This window comes from Arachis ipaensis, chromosome B8 (genome assembly GCF_059453495.1).
Source record: "Arachis ipaensis isolate K30076 ecotype BB chromosome B8, ASM5945349v1, whole genome shotgun sequence".
NCBI lineage: Eukaryota > Viridiplantae > Streptophyta > Magnoliopsida > Fabales > Fabaceae > Arachis > Arachis ipaensis.
The window spans coordinates 17200851-17221611 of record NC_142443.1 but is presented as its reverse complement, the minus strand read 5'-3'; the positions used below and the strand labels follow the sequence as shown (position 1 = coordinate 17221611).

At 25.9% G+C, this 20761-nt stretch overlaps 1 protein-coding gene across 1 annotated transcript; it reads right to left on the bottom strand.

Annotated features, from left to right (window-relative positions):
* Nucleotides 1-2361: 2361 nt before the first annotated feature.
* LOC107611984 (putative terpene synthase 2) lies at nucleotides 2362-10336 on the bottom strand. The gene is made up of 7 exons (XM_016313841.3): nucleotides 10205-10336; nucleotides 5064-5346; nucleotides 4462-4834; nucleotides 4103-4321; nucleotides 3818-3959; nucleotides 3463-3711; nucleotides 2362-2655 (listed from the first exon to the last, which is right to left on the bottom strand). Exons 1-7 carry the CDS (start codon nucleotides 10334-10336, stop codon nucleotides 2362-2364), a joined length of 1692 nt encoding a protein of 563 aa, XP_016169327.1.
* Nucleotides 10337-20761: the final 10425 nt, after the last annotated feature.

The window sequence follows — 20761 nt, the reverse complement described above, 5'->3', positions numbered from 1 at the left end:
CAGCGCTGTACTGCACTATTGTAAAAAGTTTAAGCAGCGATGAATTAATCTTGGAAGGTGGCTTAGCTTTCAAGAAGTATATATATAGCTCAATGGGATCCTGAATATTAAAGAAATTATATCCAATAGTGATTGTGATTAGTGTGTTCCTTAAAAAAGAAGAAATTGACAAGAGATCAACACAAAAATTCAGATACATAAAAGAATATTTGTAATGTAATCAGTTCGATTTCTAAAACCTTACTAATAGGTGAGATATTGAAATATTCATAACAATAAGTGTTGCTGTGAAAGCACGAGTAACATATATAAAAAGGGTAATGTTAGGTAACTAAAAAATAATTACAATACAGAAATGTTATATAAAAAATGTTATTCTTTTGATAAGCAAGTGACATACACCTTTTTATCATTTATTTTCTTTATCACTTATTATTTTGCTGTATGTTTGGAGTCATTAATGTTCTTTCAAAAATCAATTTAAGTTTTTTCTAAATCAAATCCCTAACATCTCTCAATCATATTATTATCCATTAAAATACAATAATTCTCTGCAAAAAATTATGAAAATTAAATTAAAAATTTTTTAACAACTTCTACTATACAACTTATATTTTATATATAGACTATTAAAAAATAAAACATAAAATATAAACAAAAATTAAAAAATAAATTTTTAAAAATAATTATTAACTCGTTATATTAAAATCAATAAATAAGCATACATATGAATATTAAATAAAAATATTAAAATAATTAAAATTATGATCTATTAGTGCACATATGAGATAATTTGGAAAATATAATAAGACGTATAGTTTAAAATTTGATAATATTAATTATAAAAATTTATTAATTATAGACATCATATAGGTATGAAATTATGAATATTATGAGTACAAATTATGGATGTTATTAACATGAAATAATGGATGTTATGTGTATGAATCTATGAATGTTATGAGTAAATTTATCAATTGAATAAATTAATTTAAGAATGATATGTTTTTTTAAATTCAATTATGATAAAATTTAAAAACATCTGTGTTAATTTTATAATTACTTATGCAATAACTAGAAAATGATATGTGTATGGATGTAATATCTAATATCTAATGTTAGTTGTATGTAATTATGGATGTTATGTATATAAACCTATGAATGTTATGTGTATGAACTTAGTTAGTATAATATAATTATAAATGCACATAAAAACACATACAAAAAATAAAACAGTTTATTATCATACCTCATCAAAACTAGTGTAATTTTTCATATTTTCGAAAATTGATTGACTGGCAATAACCTTGTTGGGTGAGTCCATCTGTTGTTCAAATTCTTCAACACTTTCTACCATAGGTACCGTATTAAGGTCGAATTCAAATGCCATACTATTTGTAATGATAAAGATGATTTCTTATAAAATTCCTTGACATATTCTAATTGTGCTTGCAATAGTATTAGAATTGTGAATTTTGAATGAAAATAATTGAATTAACGGAAACAAAATCATATTAGGGTAGCAGATTTTGTATCTCTCTATTGAATGATGATAAATGACTTAACAAAAATAGAAAATTAATTACAATAAAAAACGATAATGATAATAATAATAAAATAAAAAAGCGTGTATGATAATAATCAATTACAATTATTGAATTTATGTGATATTATCGTATTTCTATTAGGCGAAAGAATAAAGCAAGAATCAATTACAATGATAAATCATAACCGTTATTAATTATTATTATTAATCTTTATATGAATATACTAGAAAAACTATATATGCTATTACGTGTGTCTTAGGACAATTAATGTCATATAATCATTTTATTTTATTCTTAAATATAAAAATTAAATTATAAAAGAGAATATTAAGTATTAATTACAAGAATGCCTAATAGTAAGGGATATAATATTATAATTATTATTAATAAGTGGAGTTGATAAGAATATGATAAGTGAAATGATAACTAGAATGATAAGAGAGTGGGTTAAAAAATAAAACTGTTATTAAATGATGTAAATGAAGTATATTATAAAAAGTTTTGACTAATTATGGCTGAAATTTTTTGGTTAGTAAACTTTTTCGTATAAAAAAGAGTCATCAAAGGACCATCTGACTTTCACAATTTCTAATTTTAGATCATTTATTACAAGCTTGACCCAAATTAAAGTGGGAAGAAATAATAAATTATCAGAGGATCCATAATTAAATCCCATTCGATATTGCCATAAGGGATAAAACCATAGAGCAAATGATACTTATCAAGCATAATACATCAACTTAGGATATCTATATATAGTTGCACAGCAACTCTACCCATAATTCCATATTTTTTTAATACAATATAATTGTTATTAGAAGACAATTGGATCCAAAAGTAGTGCAACAACATATTCTCTTAGCAGTTCAATGTTTGTGTATTTATCCTCAAAGTTTGAGTATGTAAACTCAGTTATACGAGCAAAATTAAGAACAGAATCAAGCACGGGTCTTGGGATATTATTTGATTTAAGACATTCTTCGTTTATATCCTTCCAATAATCTCTGATCTCCTTTAGAATGAGTTTGTTGGCCTCTTCTTGAGAAAGATCGTATTGTTTCATGCAGCATTCAATTGCAGAAGCAACATGTTCTCTTTGCTGCTCAAACTATAAATAAACCAAATCCAAAACATCATTAGACAAGGTGAAAAGAGTAGAAATAACTTTTACCCTTCCATAGTTATATATGTACATCTTCAAAAGTTATTTCCTTGCCATTAGTGCTTTAATTTTAATTAATATAAATGATTTTGATTTTTTTTTTTGGAACTTACTAGTCCTAATATTACCTGAAGATCTTTTACATATATATTTCAGAATAAATTTGACTTGATTAATTCTCTCTCTATATATATATATATATATTTATCAAAGATAGGAGACTCGAACCCGCAACCTCTTAATTGAGTATGGGGAGACTATGTCATTTGAGTTATAACTCATTGTTGATTAATTCTATATATATACACAGATAATGATAATAATCCATGTTATTACTAATACAAGAAAATAAATTAAACAAATAATATTTTTCAATAATTATTACGATTATGTCAAATATCAATGGGAATTATCTACTTGGTCATTTGTTAAAACCTTAAAAGTCATAAACTAGTTAAATTTTTAAATAAATTATAGGAATTATTTAGAAGGAGAAAGGAGTAAAATTAAGTTCAATTTTAATGTCTTCCCAATATTATCATCACTAAATAAACAAAAAAAAAAAAAGAAATAGTTGGAATAAAATCGCTACCTATATATATGAAGACATCCATTTAGCAGTTAATTACAATTTATAAAGTAACTAAAAAAGTTTGAAGTTCATGCAAGTTAATTTTGATAAAAAAAAAAAAATTCAGACATTTCCAGTATCAATTAAGCATATATTTATGTCAAAATAAACAAATTAAATACCTTATGTGAGGCCATATCATCCATGAGTCTGCCAATAAGTGACACAGCTTTTACAATTTTTGGATCACTCATTATTATCCAATCAAACACTTCTTTTGTTGCAAATCCTGCCAAACCAAGAAAAGCTATGATCTGAAGTGGCAATGTAGAAGATATAGCTCCATTAACCTTATACTCATCATATGTTGGAATATAGCCCCTATGACACCATTTTGCTTCAACCAAGTAGGATTGTGCCAAGTTAAAAAACTGCAAGTAGAATGTATAAACCAAATAATTATTATTTGACTATTTTAAGGTTATTAATCATAATATATTTTTTAAAAAAAAAAATATTAAGGAATTAGAGGGCTACCTCTTGTTTAATATGTTGCAACACCAAACCTGAAATTTCATCTTTTGAAGTCATTGACTCAATTTCATCCCACATTTCTAAAATTGTATTAAATACGGCTTTCATGCATTCCGGAAGAGATTTAATGAGACTAATATCCCACCTGAGGAAAAATAAAAAAGAAGGAAAATTATATAGATAAAAATTGCATAGTAAACGAACTACACATACATGAGTTTGAATAATATATAGGAATTGCTACAATAAATTAATTATGTAGATTATATTTAGATGTAATAAATCAACCTTTGGATTGCCTGTGTGAAGAGCTCAAGTTCTTGGAGTGTGCCATAGGCATCATAAGTATCATCAAGAAAAGAGATGCATACAACCAATTTGGTCATCAACATTCTTGCAGTGCTATATTTTGGATCACAGGATATGGCTAATGGCCAAAAATATGCTTCAACCACTCTTTCTCTTGCATAAGGGATCTTTATCGAAAACTCACCGTTTTTCCACCACCTGCAAGAATATTTTAAAATAGCTCGAAATATTAAAATATTTTCATATGCCTAATTAATGCTAGAATCATATTAAATTTTCCAAATTTAATAGGATTATAGTAAGCAGTAAAGTGTTTTGGTTAGTGTTATTGGACTTACTTGGTGATATTACCAACTTCAGTTTGATGCAATTTCTGTAGCATGTTGAAATCTAATTTTGCAAAAGTTAAAAGAAATTTGTTATGAGAAGGATCTTCTTCATAAAAAGACATATATGACCTTGTCCCTATCCTTGGAACTGCCTTGTGAAGAGGTTGTTTTAAGCTCTGGTCGATTTGCCCGGCAACAGATTCACTCAATTGATTGGTGAAGGACTTTAGTTTAGTGTATGTGAAATCATGTGCTTCCTCTAATATAGCTTCTCCATGAACACTCAATTGTGCAGCCTCATACAAACTCCATATTCCTTTAACATCTTGAGAAATTATTTCTCTGAACCTTCCTTCACTGTTCTTGAATTTGTTAAATATATCTGTTATTCACACATATTAACTATCATGAATCTCTAACATGTGACTTCCATAAATACTTAGTTTAGTTTGATAAATTAACACTAAAAAAATTTGTTTATTATTATATATTATCTAATCAAATTTATACATTTAAATCAAAGTAAGGACATAAGGAGTGAATACCAAATTAAAAGTAATTACTAAGTTTGCTAATAAATTAAAGCACTATATGATTATAATATTACATACCTGATGAAATTTGATATCCTTTTTGTCTGAGCAAACGAAAGAGTAATGCGTGAAAGTGAATTCCACCTTCTTTTGGGATAATAAACTTATTGTTGGTAAAGTTAATGTAGATTTGATTGATTGCTTTCTCAATTTCATGTTCAAAATGATAAGATATATCTAAACGTTGAATTGAATCAATGATATTTAATTTTTGTAAAATATCATTATCTGAAGAGAGCTGCACCCTCACTTCCTCTCTGAGCTTTTGAGCTTGTTGCTCCGTATTGTCATCTGGTACTTCCTGTTTGGCTAAAACTATTACAAGTATTTCAAAGTAAAACTAAAACTACAAATTGCATACATAAATTAGAATAAAAAATTTATTGTTCGGATGTCTTGGTGAAACATAAATCTGCTTTATAAATATATATAAACGTTAAGTGTTTAATTTGAGTAACTAATAACACACTCAAAACTCAGTTTAAAAAATCAATTTGTAAAAACATAAATTAATCGATCATTCCTATGAATATAATATTAAACTCCTCTAAAAGAGTATGCTCGAGAAATAATAACACAAAGTTATTGTATTTAACTTAATATTCATAATTTTATATCCGTAACATCTATAATTATATATTTATTTTATTTAAAATCACTCATTTATTTTAATAATAATTAAAAAATATAAAATAAAAAAATAAAAGCATTAAGTGAAACCAAAAAGATAAATTATGACCCTTTATAGCTCCCAAACATTTTTCTAAAAATATTGCCTTTAGATATTTGATCATTGCAAAATTTTACAAAAGTACCATCTGAATTTAATTTATAGTAAAAATTTACGTACAATTATTTTTATATAAAGTTGATAGTTAATTAAAAGTCGTTAAATAATAATTTAAATAAATACGTCAAATTTTTTAATAATTTTTAACTAACAACTTTACACGAGAAAACAACTGTGACAAAAAAGACAACTAATAAGAAAAAAAAAAAAAGACGACATACCAATAATGGATGTGAATTGTCATATTGAAAGAACAAACCGTCCCAAATGCTGGGTTGAAAATTCGTACAAGGTCGTGTTATATCAGATGATAAATATTGATCATCATTTGTAGTAGCAGCAAGAGACATGATTGTCACTCACTAGTTTTGTGATTTGGAAACGGATCCAAAACTCTAATTAATTTTCAATGCAAACGGTGGTCCACACCATGTTATAAGAAAATTTGTTGTTTGAAAGTTAAGAGTATATAATTTAACTTTTAAATAAGTTTGTTTAGATAAAATCTTCTATTTTTGAAGTAAAAAAATAAAAAAATACAGAAAATTTTTTATATCGATAACAAAATACGAAAAAAAATGAAAAACATGTTAAGAGAAAGAAAAAAAAAGAAAATATGTTGAAAAAATTTTTAGTGTGACAGTTGAAATATTTTAATATTATTTTTGTTTTGATAACTTTTAATTAGTTAAAAAAAATTTGTATTATTATTAAAAAATTTCGGTGTCAAAATTTAGAAATTTCTCATGTAATGTTTAAAAAGTTTTAATGTTATTTTTTTGATAAATTATGTATAATTTAAAATTCTTCTCTTTTTCTTTTTTATCATCGTTATTATCTTGTTTTTTTCTTCATCTTCTCTTTCTTGTTTTATCTTCTCATAATTTTTTTATTTTCATTATTTTAAAAAAAAATAAAAATAAGAAAAAAATTAGAAAAAAATATAAAATATTGCAATAACACTAAAAAGATGAAGAAAAAGAGGGGGAAAAAACACAACAATAATAGCAGAATAGAAGAACGACGATAAAGAAAAAACATGCTAAGAAAAAGAAGCGTGTGATTTATGTACACCTTATATGAATGACTTTTATCGGGTTTAGTCAACTTGATTAAACTTTGTAATTGTTATTGGACTATATCACACATGCCTACTCGATTTTTTTTTTACCATATAGAATTATAGATAACTTTAGGGGTGTGTACGCGGATTGGATTGGATCAGATATGGTCAAAAATTTGATCTGATCCGCACAATTTTCATCGGATCGGATCAGATAAAATATCCGCGTTTTTTAGTATCGGATCGGATATCGGATATATCCGCATAATTGAACCTTCTTTTTTTAATCATATTTTTATATAAAAAATTCAATAAAAATATTTCTTTCACACTTTTAAACTTATTTATTCTTAAAATATTTGTACTCAAACTTTTCTTAAATAACAAAAATAAAATAATACAATATATAAATAATAATTACTAACTAAAACATACAAACAAGTAAATATAATACTAAACATATATATTTTTTTAATTATTATTGTGCGGATCTATCCGCGGATCGGATATGTGAATGTAGAATAGATATCTGCGATCCGATCCATAAAGGGTGCAGATCGGATCCTATCCGATCTGATCAATCTGTGGATCAGATCATATCCGCAATTTTCAGATCGGATATAGATATTTATCGTAGATCTACTGATACGATCCGATCGATGAACAACCCTAAATAACTTCTATATAACTAGAGATCTCATATAACTATTATTCTTGTTAAACTTAAAACTAATCATTTATTCACTTTACAGTTTACACACTGCTACTACTACTACACTTACCGGAGCATTATTTTGAATCTCTTGCATAGAAGTATCAGATCTACTAATCCATATTTTGAATATGTGCAAAAATTCAAAAAGATATACCACGATAATATAGATATAACAATACTCATTGTTTACCATATATGGATATGCATATACAAAATTAAATAACATACAAAAATTTTGGAATCAACATATTTCAGGAAAGTGTCATGCCAAATGCTAGGAGCAAAATTTAGAGAGGGTCTCATTTTTTTTACAATTGAAGGAGTAAAGTGTGATCTCTTATCATTAATTTTATAAGTGAGACCAACAATAAATATGAGAGAGAGAACAATGAAGAGTTAAAAATCACACTTTACATTGTCAATTTTTTTTTAACAATTGAGAGGATCCATCCTCAATATGGTTCACTCATGCAAAGGCAGATGAGTTAATGCCCCCTAACTGGATGCCCATTTTCAAATGTAAAAAATGTGAGGCCAAGTGGACAACTATGTACCAAACAAGATTCTTTTTTATTTTGTCTTATTAAGTGAATTTTAACCAACCCTCAATTATTAGAGAATTGAATATTTTTTATGAGTTGTTTAATTTTAATTAGAGAAATTCAATTATGTTATCTTAATTAATGTTAACTATTTTTTTAGAATCATTGTGATATAATTATGTTACGGTAATTACTATAATTACAGTGTTTTAAAAAGTGTGACTAAAAGTAAGGTAATGTTTTTTTATTGTTAAATAACGTTTTTTAAAATGTATTATTTAAAAAAATACCAAAATATAAAAAAATATGACTTTAATTTTAATAAAACTTGCATAATTACTATAACCATCATAATATAGTCATATTAGAATTTACCATTTTTGTAACCTTATAAATTAGTTAATTAAATCAAACCACTAATTAAACTATGATAAACTTTTTTTACGAATTAAAAGAATAATATTCAAATAAATCCCAATTTGTAATTTTGAATTTTTTTTCAAACCAATAAAGTTATTTAATTAATTAAAGTGATTATCAAATAAAATAATTATTAATAAACTAATAATAAGTGTAATTAATGAAAGCTTATGGCTTGTTTAACATGTTGCAATACTAAATTTAGTATGTATTTGGATTAAAGTTTATAAGCGTCACTTTTTATAAAATTGATTTTACAAACTTAATTTTGATAAAAAGTGAGTTGGTGTTAACATGATTTATATTTTGTAATTTTGTATCAAAATGGATTATAATAAAATAAATGTCGTTTGGATTATATTATTCAAAATTATGTTTAGACAAAAACTATTAAAAAAAAGACAAATTTATATCATTCAAAATTATATTATTTTAACATTCTTTGATTATAATTTCTTTTTAAAAAAATTTAAATTTGTGTGTTAAAATTTAATATTCTTTTGGTTATAACTTTTTAATATTCTTCTTTAATACTCTTCTTGTATTTAGTTATATCTTTCTAATGAAATTTATATTATAAAAATTAACAATAGTAAATAAAATATATATTAATTTAAAAAACATAGTAAAAAAATATAAAATCAAATAAAAAATAAGGTTCTATAAAAAAATATGTATTAATAAAAATGATTAAAAAATAAGTAAAGTATTGTTTTTATCCCTAACATTTGGGGTAAGTTTTAAAATTGTCTTTAACGTTTAAATCGTCTTATTTAAGTCCCTAACGTTTTAAAATGGGCTCAATGTTGTCCTACTGTTAGGAATCTGTTAAAAGATGATATTATTGAAGGATAAAATTAAAATTTATTTCTATGTATCGTTTTTGTCCCCAACATTTTCGTCCTATTTAAGTCCTTAACGTTTCAAAATCGTCTCAATTTTGTCTTGCCGTCAATTTTGTTAATAGATCCCTAATGGCAGGATAACATTGAGCCAATTTTAAAATGTTAGGGACTTAAATAGGACGATTTAAACGTTAGAGACAACTTTAAGACTTACCCCAAACGTTAAGGATAAAAACAATACTTTACTTATTTTTTAATCATTTTTATTAACACATATTTTTTTTATAAAACTACAAATTGGTGAAAGATTTATTATGTTTGGTCATCAGAATCAAAGATTTATTGTTGGGATGTCTTGGTGAAACATAAATCTGTTCTCCTCCGTTTTATAAAGATATGTAAACATTGAACTAGTTTTTTTGTTCTTATTATTTTTAAGTAATAACTCATCAAAAATGTTTAACTTAAGTAACAATATATAATACACTCAAAACACAGTTAAAAAAAAAAACTTTTTTATTTATTTTTAGGTGATATACTCAACCACGGGTACAAAGAAAGAGCAAAGTTTAAGAATTCAACGAAACAAAATAAATTGAGCCATCAAAAACAATAACACCTAACTTTACAAGAGATCTGCTAAACTTCCAGTTGCCACACACAAAAACTAAATCAAAACATAAAAATATAAATTTATCAATAACACTAAACTCCCTAAAAGATAGTAATTATTAAGGTAAGTTAGTGTCATATAAACAAATAATAAAATGATTAGATGGCATACCAATAATAATGGATGTGAATTGTGATATTGAAGGAACAAATCGCCCCAAATGCTGGGTCGAAAATTTGCACAAGGTCGTGTTATATCATATGATAAATGTTGATCATCATTTGTAGCAGCAGCAAGAGACATGATTGTCACTCACTAGTTTTGTGATTTGGAAATGGATCCAAAACTCTAATTAATTTCTAATACAAACGATGGAAAGGACCCAAGGGTGTTTTATCGGTGAGAATTGAGAAATGAGAATGGACAACTTTATTGGCTCAAGCTCTCTCTATATATAGGGAGGGATATGAAGTAATTCAAAATGATTTTTTTTTTTTTTGGATGTAGATTGCAGCTACAGTGATAGAAATTTGAAGAAAAATCATTGGTCAAAGTCATTCAAAGGTTGATCAAATATGTTTTTGCTAATTTGTTCATAAGTCTGCAACTTCACTATATAAAATAACAAGTGTAATAGCCCGTGTCATGCATGTGATAAGATTATTGAAATTATAATTTTAAATTTTTTTGTTAAGATTAATTTAAATTATAATAATTTAATTAATAAAAATGTAACATATTATGTATGGTTTGTTTTTTCATAATCTAGTATTAAATGTATTAACTCTAAAATAGTTATTAATTAATTTTAGTAGTTTACTTTTTTCAATAAATCAAACATATATACTATACTTAGATTCACCAACAAATTTTTATATGTTATTTTACTGTCAAGTAAGAACATATCAAAATAAATAATAAATTATTAGAGAATTCTAATGCACAAAATTCTCTAATAAACAATAAATAATTTAAATCCACTAAAAAATAACTCAACACTTTTCTTTGATACCTACAAAACATATACCTGAAATAATATTATATCGATGTTAGTATACAGTTTTACAATCATCGATCGTATTTACTACACGTGACTCCTTCTTAAAAGTTATTCTACATACATGTGCAGTCGAAAGATAAATTACTGGACTTTATTTTATTTTTCTAAATTACTATAATTATGCATTATTCATTAAATGCTACTTGTAATATAATTGTAATATTGTAATATAATTATAATAAAGATATTTTTCTAAAATAAATTTAGAAGAGAGAATAGTGCTTTTATTTTGGAGGAAAAATAAATTCACGAGAAATTGACACTTCACTTTTATTAGTTAATAATATATTAAATATTAATTTTATATAATTATAATAAAGATATTTTTCTAAATTAGTAATCATGCATTATTTTTTAAATTTTAATTGTAATATAATTATAATAAAGATATTTTTCTAAAATAAATTTAGAACAGAAAATAGTGATTTCATTTTAGAGAAAAAATGAATTCATGAGGAATTGACACCTCACTTTTATTAGTTGGAAGAAAAATCCAGTTTTAGTATATTTCTCGTTATTATATATTTTTCTCTAATCATATATCCACTATTTTCTTTCCTTCGTTTCAACATTTTGAACCTGGGTTTAACTTATCGTAGTTCTCACTTCTTAGTCATTCTATTAGATTTAGTTTATAACTATTGAAATTCTTTGATTAACATAAGAGAAAAATATATTATTATATGATAGAATTAATATGAGTATATTTTGTTATTAAATACACAAAGTTAATGTAAAATAAAATTATACATAAAAAAAGCAAAGAAAATAAAATTAAAATAGCAAAAACGATAAAAAATTATTTTTACAATTTTGTTTTGTCATTTTTATGTATAGAAGATTAGAAAATAATAAACTTTTGACTAAATTAATTTTGTATTTGTTGTATTCAAATTAAATAAGTAATAAATTATATTATTTTAATTTATTCCTTAAATTTATATATCATAAAAATCAAATCAATATACGTAATTTTAAATTGTGTGATACTTAAATATCTAATCAAATCAATTAGTTGATATAATTAATGCATCATAATGAATTGTATTTAATGAGTTAAACAAAATAAATTAAGAAACACTCTCAGAAACATGCTACGTTGACTCTATCATTAAATGTAAAAAATCGATTTTTATATAATAGAATCGATAATATAATAGACGGCGAGAAAGAGAAAGATAAACATTTTAAATCCTAGGTTGTTTTATTTGGATGTTGTAATGTGGGTATCACATTATTTTACTTATTCTACCCCATCGACTTTTTGCAACTTTATTTCAGTATCAATAGAATTTTACTACCTTTTAGTAATAAATTAAAATCCAAAATAAAACTGAAAAAAAAGCAAAGAATATAAAATTATTGATTGAAATTTTATTTTATTTTTTGTTATTATAACAGGTATTTTTATTTAATATACCAACACCGTATAAAATTAATTGTAAAAAAAGTATAAAATATAAATAAATATACTGAATTAAGAGATAAAATTATATTTGTTATCTTATTTTTACTTTTAGTGGCACAATAGAATATCATGTACTCAACATAATTTAAGATGTAAATTATAATTAATTATACTTTTATTTTAAAATATTTAAAATTAATATTAATATAAATAAAAATAATTTAATATATTAAATAAATTAATAGAATAATATAAGTTAACTATTTTCTGATTAATTTTGTTGTTTTTTTCTAACTACCTTTAAAATTACGACTTTTTTTTTTTAATTTGACAATGAAATAAAATTAGAGTTGTTGGTCTACACCATTAAAAAAAATAATACTATGCAATTATATTTGTACATATAACATCTTCTTAATTTTTTATATGCAAAACTTAAGATTCTGTATTTCTTTGTTTATGCCATAAATAAGTATTATTTACAATAATTTGTATTGATTTAAAAGCTTAAAAACTTTTGTACGTATTAATTTTATATTTAATATCAAAACATGAAAATTTACTATGTCATTTTACTATTAATGTATGTAGTATTACATTATAAAAATATAAAATAGAATTGTATTATTAAATTTTAGTAATTTTAATTAGTTAATAATATAAAATAAGATAGAAGTATTATAATTGAATAGTATTGGTTGATTAGACTAAAAAAATCGAAAAACACTTTAAATAGAAAGCTAAATTAACTTTAATATTAAATTCATTAATACGATTTTAATTTTAGATAATAGTTAGATAATAAATTAGTAAAAGCAAATGGAAGGATGACTTTAATTAGTATTTGATAAAATATTCATTTAGAATAATTAAAAAAAGTAAAAATATGATATTATTAAAAATAATGCATTTTTATGTTTAAAATATATTTAAATAAAATATTTATAAAATATAAAATTTAGAATAACATAGCTTCATGAATATTAATCATTAATCAATTATGAACTAACATAAAATTATAATACAATTTATTGACGAAAAATAATCAACAATTAATATTAATAAATATAAAAATCATCCAAACACTTTGATTAAAAGTATGAGTGGTTAATTATTATTTATTAATAATAATATTTTGTTTATAACTAAAACTAAAAATATAATTATTCAGATTTAGATTTTAGAAGAATAAACGTATAAGTAACAAATAATCTATTTTATCATGCATATTATAAATTAATGAATTAAACTAACTGATATAATAAATTATAATTAATTAATTGGTATAAATTATAATAAATTATATGATATTTAAAAAGAAAATAAAATGAATAAGAAGAAAATAAAAAGAAATAGAAGAGATAAAAGACTACAATAAAATAAATTGAGTGTGAGAGTTTTATTTTTTTTACAAATTTTATATCACATCCATTTCAATAATAATAAATAAAAATACATCAACTTGATATTTAAGAGAAAATAATGAGATAAAATCATAACACAGTTCTAAAACAAAAGCTTAAATTAAACCATAATATCATTGCACAACACAAATTGAAAGTAATTTCACACTATAATATACCACACAAACAGGTAAATGACTTAAGTTTAATTATGAAATTTTTTTATTTATGCATACATGATAACACCATGGTCTATAAATGCTTCATGGATAACATATCATATATTGCTCTGAATGATGAGCATGGGTGTTGAAGAGTGTGTGGTAGTTTGTGTCTACGATAGTTGCCTTCTTGCGACGACGCCTCATAGGAAGAAAAAGAATTGTTGTAAAAGCTATCTAATGCAAGAGTAATTGGTAAATAAATGATATTTTCTTCTAGCATATATAGTCTTTTATAGTGGTAAAATAAAAATGGAAGAAATAAAATTTTATATTTTTATATTCGGAATAGAATTTGATATTTATCGTAATAAAATTAAATAACTAATCAGTTATAATTCATGTATTTAAATAAATAAAATAAATTAAATAAAAATACTTTTAAGAATTAATCAAATTAGTTAGTTGATACAAATAATTAGTATAATTGATTTTATTTAATTTGTTGAATTCAAAGAAATAAATTAGGAAATAATTGATTGAATTAATTAGTTGATATAATTAATTTATTATAATTGATTGGATTTAATAAATTAAAAAAATAAATAGAAGACTTTTTTCTAGAAGACTTTTTTATTTAAACTTCTAGTTTTTCTGATAAAACTCAATAAAAATTGAAAACTTAATCCACTTATTCTAAACTAACTTAGCTTCTTTTGGATTCATAAAATAAGAAATCTTCATCTTCTATATAGAGATAAGCAGTTTTCAAGGAAAAATCTACCTCAAATGTTAGGTATAGCCGTATAGGGAAAATTTAATTAAATAAAATAACAGCACATGTGTCTTACCTAAATTATGCAAGGGATTTATCATAATAAATAATTTTTGGACACTTGAGTGGACTTTTAAGTTTTAATTGTTCACTAAAATCTTGTCACTCGAGTAATATCTTATAATATCTAAACATATCATAACAAGTGGTATAAAGTGATTCACTTTCTAATGCATTTAAAATATTTAAAATTTAAACTCGAAGAATGAAATAGTTATTACTTATTATCCCCAAAATTTATTACTTCATGCATCATAAAATCATGTCTAACACATTGGGGGTGTGGTTTTTCTCGCAGGCTGTGAGAATTTGTTTTTCAAGTCTTCTCAAAAGCAGAACGGAATGTGACAATGGATAGAGTAGTATAAGATCTGAATTTAATTTTAATTTTATTTGTGTGCTAAAATTTTTATATAAGTTTAGATCTATTTTATTTGTAGATTGAGAATATTCTAATTTTAGTTTTACCTGTATTTAGTAAGAAGTTCTTAATTTAACATTCATTTGAAATATATTTTTATATAAGTATATAATATATACATATAAAGAGTGTGGGTTGGTCAAATAAGATTGAGACTCAACTTACACCCTATCCAATTCACACGAAAATTCTAATCGCACTCTATTTTATTCGTTACGAATTGAATTAATAATTTTATCTGACTTAATTGAATTGGATTAAATTGAGTATTGGCAAATAAAATATACACTGCTACTCCTAAATAGAGTTCCTTTATTAACTTTTTCGCATGGTGCGAGTCAGAAAATTTTTCTGTTTTCATAAGGAACAAAAAGTTTTTATTTTTAGAATTTGTGCAGATTGTGAGAATGTTTTTTTAACTTTTTTTTTTGCTTTTTACAGTCTGTGAAAAAGTTTTGAATTGACAAAATCAACCTATGAGAAGTTTGCTTTTGCAGATTAAATTGACTAATACAATCTTTTACAATTTGTGAAATGACACTAAACTAATATTTTTTCAAAAAAAGCTCTAGCTGTTGCTGTTACTGTCACGCATGCATTTTTTTGTAGTATTATATTATAAAAAAATTTAAGAGAAGAAAAGACTCATATTATTAAGATGTGCAATAATATATTTTTTTATTAATATTATATCACAAAAATATATTTTTTATAAAATTATTTAAATCCTAAAATATATTTAAAAAATTAAATTATTTTTTTAATTTAACTTAATTTAGTTCTAATTTTAATTTCACTCCACCTCAATTTTCAATCCTTTACCACCACCAAAAAATTTAAGTGAGATAGGACTGATATAGATAAGAGGAATTAGATTTTCAAGATTTTTTTAATGAGAGTTCTCAATCTTTGCACTCTTCTTATGAGCTCCATTATTATTCTTTCTGATCAGAAGCAGAGGAACTGATCACCGTCAAATCTATAATGTCCACCATTTTTTTCATAAAATTAACAATCGGATGCAGTTCAATTTAAAAGAAATTTTATTTTTAGAATTCCAGTGTAATTCATTTGCAATAAATTATTGAAATCAACAGCAGTATTTATTTTATGTTTAATGGCACATTAATTATAAACTGACACTCATTTATGGAGTAGATTTTGTGATCCAGCATTTTTTTACTCTCATTTATAGAATAAATTTTGTGATTTAGCACCTTCTTACAAAAAAAAAAAACCGCAAATGAATAACGAGTATTATCTTTAGCAAAATTTATTTTATATGAAAGATAATTTATTTGGTGGTGGTGACGATCCTAACAGTAAATTGAGGATTGAATAAAATTAGAACTAGAGTTGGATTAGATTAAACTTGAAAGGTATCACAAGCTTGTTATCATGGCTCTCCCTTAATATATGCCATTTTATCAAGGGAAGCATTATCTGTAACAATTTTATCAAACCTAAGACAACTATGTTATTCAACATATGAAATTTTGAGATGTTGAATGGCTTGATTTATGAGCAGAAATAACATGATAAATACAACTTGACTTTTTATCATATAAATAATTTTCTACTCAATAACAATAAAAAATACTTTGAGTACAGAGTACATGAGAAACAGTTGATAATTCCTAAATAATTTGATTAATTAAACAATATTTTTCAACCATCATTTCAGAGCCAAAAATTATCATTTTATGGTAAGAAAAACATTTTCAATTTAAACAGAATCATATCATAGCATAAGGAATTGTCCAACATATCAAAACATAAAGGGATTATCAAATCACAACTAAATCCCAAATTCAACAAATGTTTCAACAAAACAGAGCATGAGGCATCAACTCAGCAGAACATAAAAGGATTATCAAAAGATAACTAAGTTCCAACAGATATTTCAACAGTTCAGAACATAGATCATCAACATCAAAAAGCATTAATAACAACAATTCAGAACATAAATCATCAACAAACCATAAGGCATATGTACAGTGTAAGACCCAGAATTTTCAAATAAATCTTGTTATGAATTAATTTCAATTCATTTAATTCATTAGAAATTTTATCTTTAGAAATTATTTTATTAAAGCTAATTAAATCAAAAATTAAATCAAGTTTTGATAATTAATTAGAAATTTTACTTAATTTTATAGTTATTGAATAATTTTCTATATTTAAATTATATAGCTTAATAGTTGTAAAAGAATAAAAATTTTATATGATTTGATTTTAGATTAATTGTATTTATATCATTTAATACTTTAAGTTAAAGATAAAGAAAATTAATTATATTACCATGTATTCTCAATTAGAGTAATTTATTGAGAATCAATTAGTATTTTTATACCACAAATAATATTTTAAAGTAAGTTTAGAGATTAAATTAGTTTTTCAAATATTAATATTTTATACTCCAATTTTATTAAAATCACCAAACTATCCCTATACCTAATTTTTATCAAAACCCTAAATTCCCAAAATATCACCCTAATCCTAATTTCCCAAAAACCCAGCTGCCTTATCTCTTCAGCCACTGAACCTCCTTTTCTTCCATAAGCCACGCAGCATATTCACAGAAGAAAAAAAAAAGAAAGAAAAGAGAAAGAAGGAAAGAGAGATGGGGGACCGAAGGAAGAGAAGAAAGGGAGTGGGGAGAAGAGAGGGAGACGGCGCCGGTGGGCATCACTGCCACCGTCGCCATAGTTGTGCCGTCGGGAGGGAGATCTGAGAGAGCGAGCACAGAGTTGAGGGAGCAGAGAAGCCGCGCCGCCGCTGCACCATGCCTCGCGAACCATTGCTGCGTCGTGTCTATTGCCGTCCTCGCAGGCTCCTGTCACAGCCACTGTCCCCGCCGTGAAGTCCGTCGCCGTTGCTGCAGCTGTCAGCGCCGTCATCCATGGGTGAGGCAGAGGAGAGAGATCTGGGAGGAAGTGAGGATCGGGACCTGTCCAGCCACCGCGCACAGTTGCCGCTCCTATCGCCGGCCATCCTCATCAAATCCGCCGCCTTCGAAGCTTCTGGCCGCGACTTCTGACCGCGCCTCTGCCGCCGGAGAGCGCTGCTGCCACCGAAAACCGCCTTTGAAGCCTGTGTATGTTGGAAACTGCCGCTGAAACCCCTGTCTTCTTGGTAAGCACTTTGTTTCTGAAACTTCTTGAAATCAATGTTCCGTTGCAATCTGTTGGAGATTCTGAGATGCTGGTACCGCAGGTTTGGGTTCTGGTATTTGCGCGTCAAAATTAAGGTTGTTATTGAACCACCGGAGCTTCGGGGAGTGCCGGAGCTGCCGCCTGATCGGTTCAGAGGGTCATTGCTGCTTTGTTTCTCGTGGTGAGGTTATTTGATTCTATTTCAATTTATCGTAAATGTTCCATTACTAATTTCGTTCTGTTGCACTCAATATCAATTTCGCTTTAAATTCCAATTTATGTCAGAAAAGTGTTGTTGCCGCAATTTTTGATGCCGCTGTTGATATTGTCTGAAAATAAACAAGGTTGCTGCTACTGCTGTAAAATTGAAAATAAACAAAAGAGGAATTGATGAGTCTAACTACTGAGCTTTGACTAAATCGAGGTAGGAATTTTTCTTAAAATTTAATTTACATTACAGAGTTGTGATAAATAGATATTGATGCAAAAAGATATATTTATGTGATTATATTTGTCTTGTGGATGTAATGGATTGTTGGACTGGATTATTGGGTGCTTGATTGCTTGAGTGAAGTACGGTTGTTGATAAGAAATGGATTTGGAAAGTTATTTACTTGATTATTATGAAAAGTGGTTTTTCTTAGTTTGAAGTTAAACCGGTTTGATTTTGAGTCGGTCTGATTTTATAAATAATTTAATACTTGAGCTGGTTTGACTTTAAAAAGAGTTTCATTATTGGAATTGGTCTGATTTGAAAATACTTTGATAATGGAATTGGTTGAATTTTGGAAAGTGTTGAGATTTGGAAATGGTTGAGAAAGGACTTGAGAAATGTTTGGATGGGACCCAAAAAGGGTGGCAGTGTCCGAGTTTTAAAGGAAATGCTGCCGAAATTTTATAAAATTGGAAGCTTTATTTGAAGTAGTTAAATAAAAAGATTTGTTTTTTTAAACGTTCTATGCTTTAAGATTGATTTATTTATCAAAGAAAGAATTATGTTTTGAATTAGGACTGTTAATGAATGGGATGGAAAGAAGGATGATGAGAATTGATGAGGATTTTCCTTGAAATATGGTTTTTGAATGAAGTTGGAAATGAGATTTGGATTGATGAATGATTATGATGTTAAGAATGCTGAGATAAGATATTTGAATTATTTATATGGCTTATGAATTTGAAATATCTGAGATACGAGGTTCCCTGGATTAAGTACCGTGGCTTGCCACCACGTGTACCAGGTTGAAAACTCGATACTCTGTTGACCCTATGATGTAAGTGTGTGACCGGGCACTATATAAATTCCCGGGAATGTTACCCCCATTGAGTAATATTGATTATTTGAGAAAAAGCTATGCATAAACTCTTAGGGATGCACGTCGGGGGACAGTCTAAGTACAATTCAGACTTGTCGGGTTGGCTGGATAACCGACAGATGAGCCTCATCAGCCATAGGACAGGCATGCATCATATGCATTTGTATGCTTTGCTTGAGTTTGAACTTGTTTTGGTTTGCCTAATTGCTAAACTGTTCGTAACTGCTACTTGGACTATTTGCTGTAACTGCTGCCTACTTGTGCTTTCCTTGTCTGCCTTGCCTGTGTTTGTCCTGGCGTGCTACATTTGAGATTGAACTTTAGTGCTATATTAATGATTGTGTTGTTTGATTGCGTGGTTGGTTTCTGATTGAAAGTTTCTTATAAGAAAGGAAAGGTTTCGGATTTCTGAAAGATTAAACATTGTTTCTTTGAAAAGGTTTTGAACAATTACCTATTGGTTTTTAAAAGATTCATAAGGCAATGATAATCACTGAGTTTGAAAACAGTTTTCTTATAAAATATCTTCTTATGACAACTTTGAAATTCCGTGGTGAGACCGTGTGGTTAGGTTCTCACCCCCCTACAGCTTTACCTTTTCAGGAACCAGATGAAGAGGCATTAAGGAGCGTTATACTGCGTTTGGTTTATATATTGTTGTATTAATTAGATTATTTTTTTCCCTCGTCTTTGTTATTAAAAATTTGTAAGAGGGGTAGGAGTTGTATGTTTTATATGTATATTATATTATGAGTTATTATGTAAGGAGTTTTGTATATGAATCTATGCTTGCTTGTATTTTTGCTAAGATAAATTATTTATTTCCGGTTTTCGAAGAAATCAGCGATACAGTGTCGAGTCATAGGCTCCTATTTTAGTATTTAGTATGTAAAGTAGTCGTAATACTTCTTGCTATCAGAGTGGCGCAGCCGAAAGCGTGACTTCTGATAGTGAGGGTGTTACATTATGGTA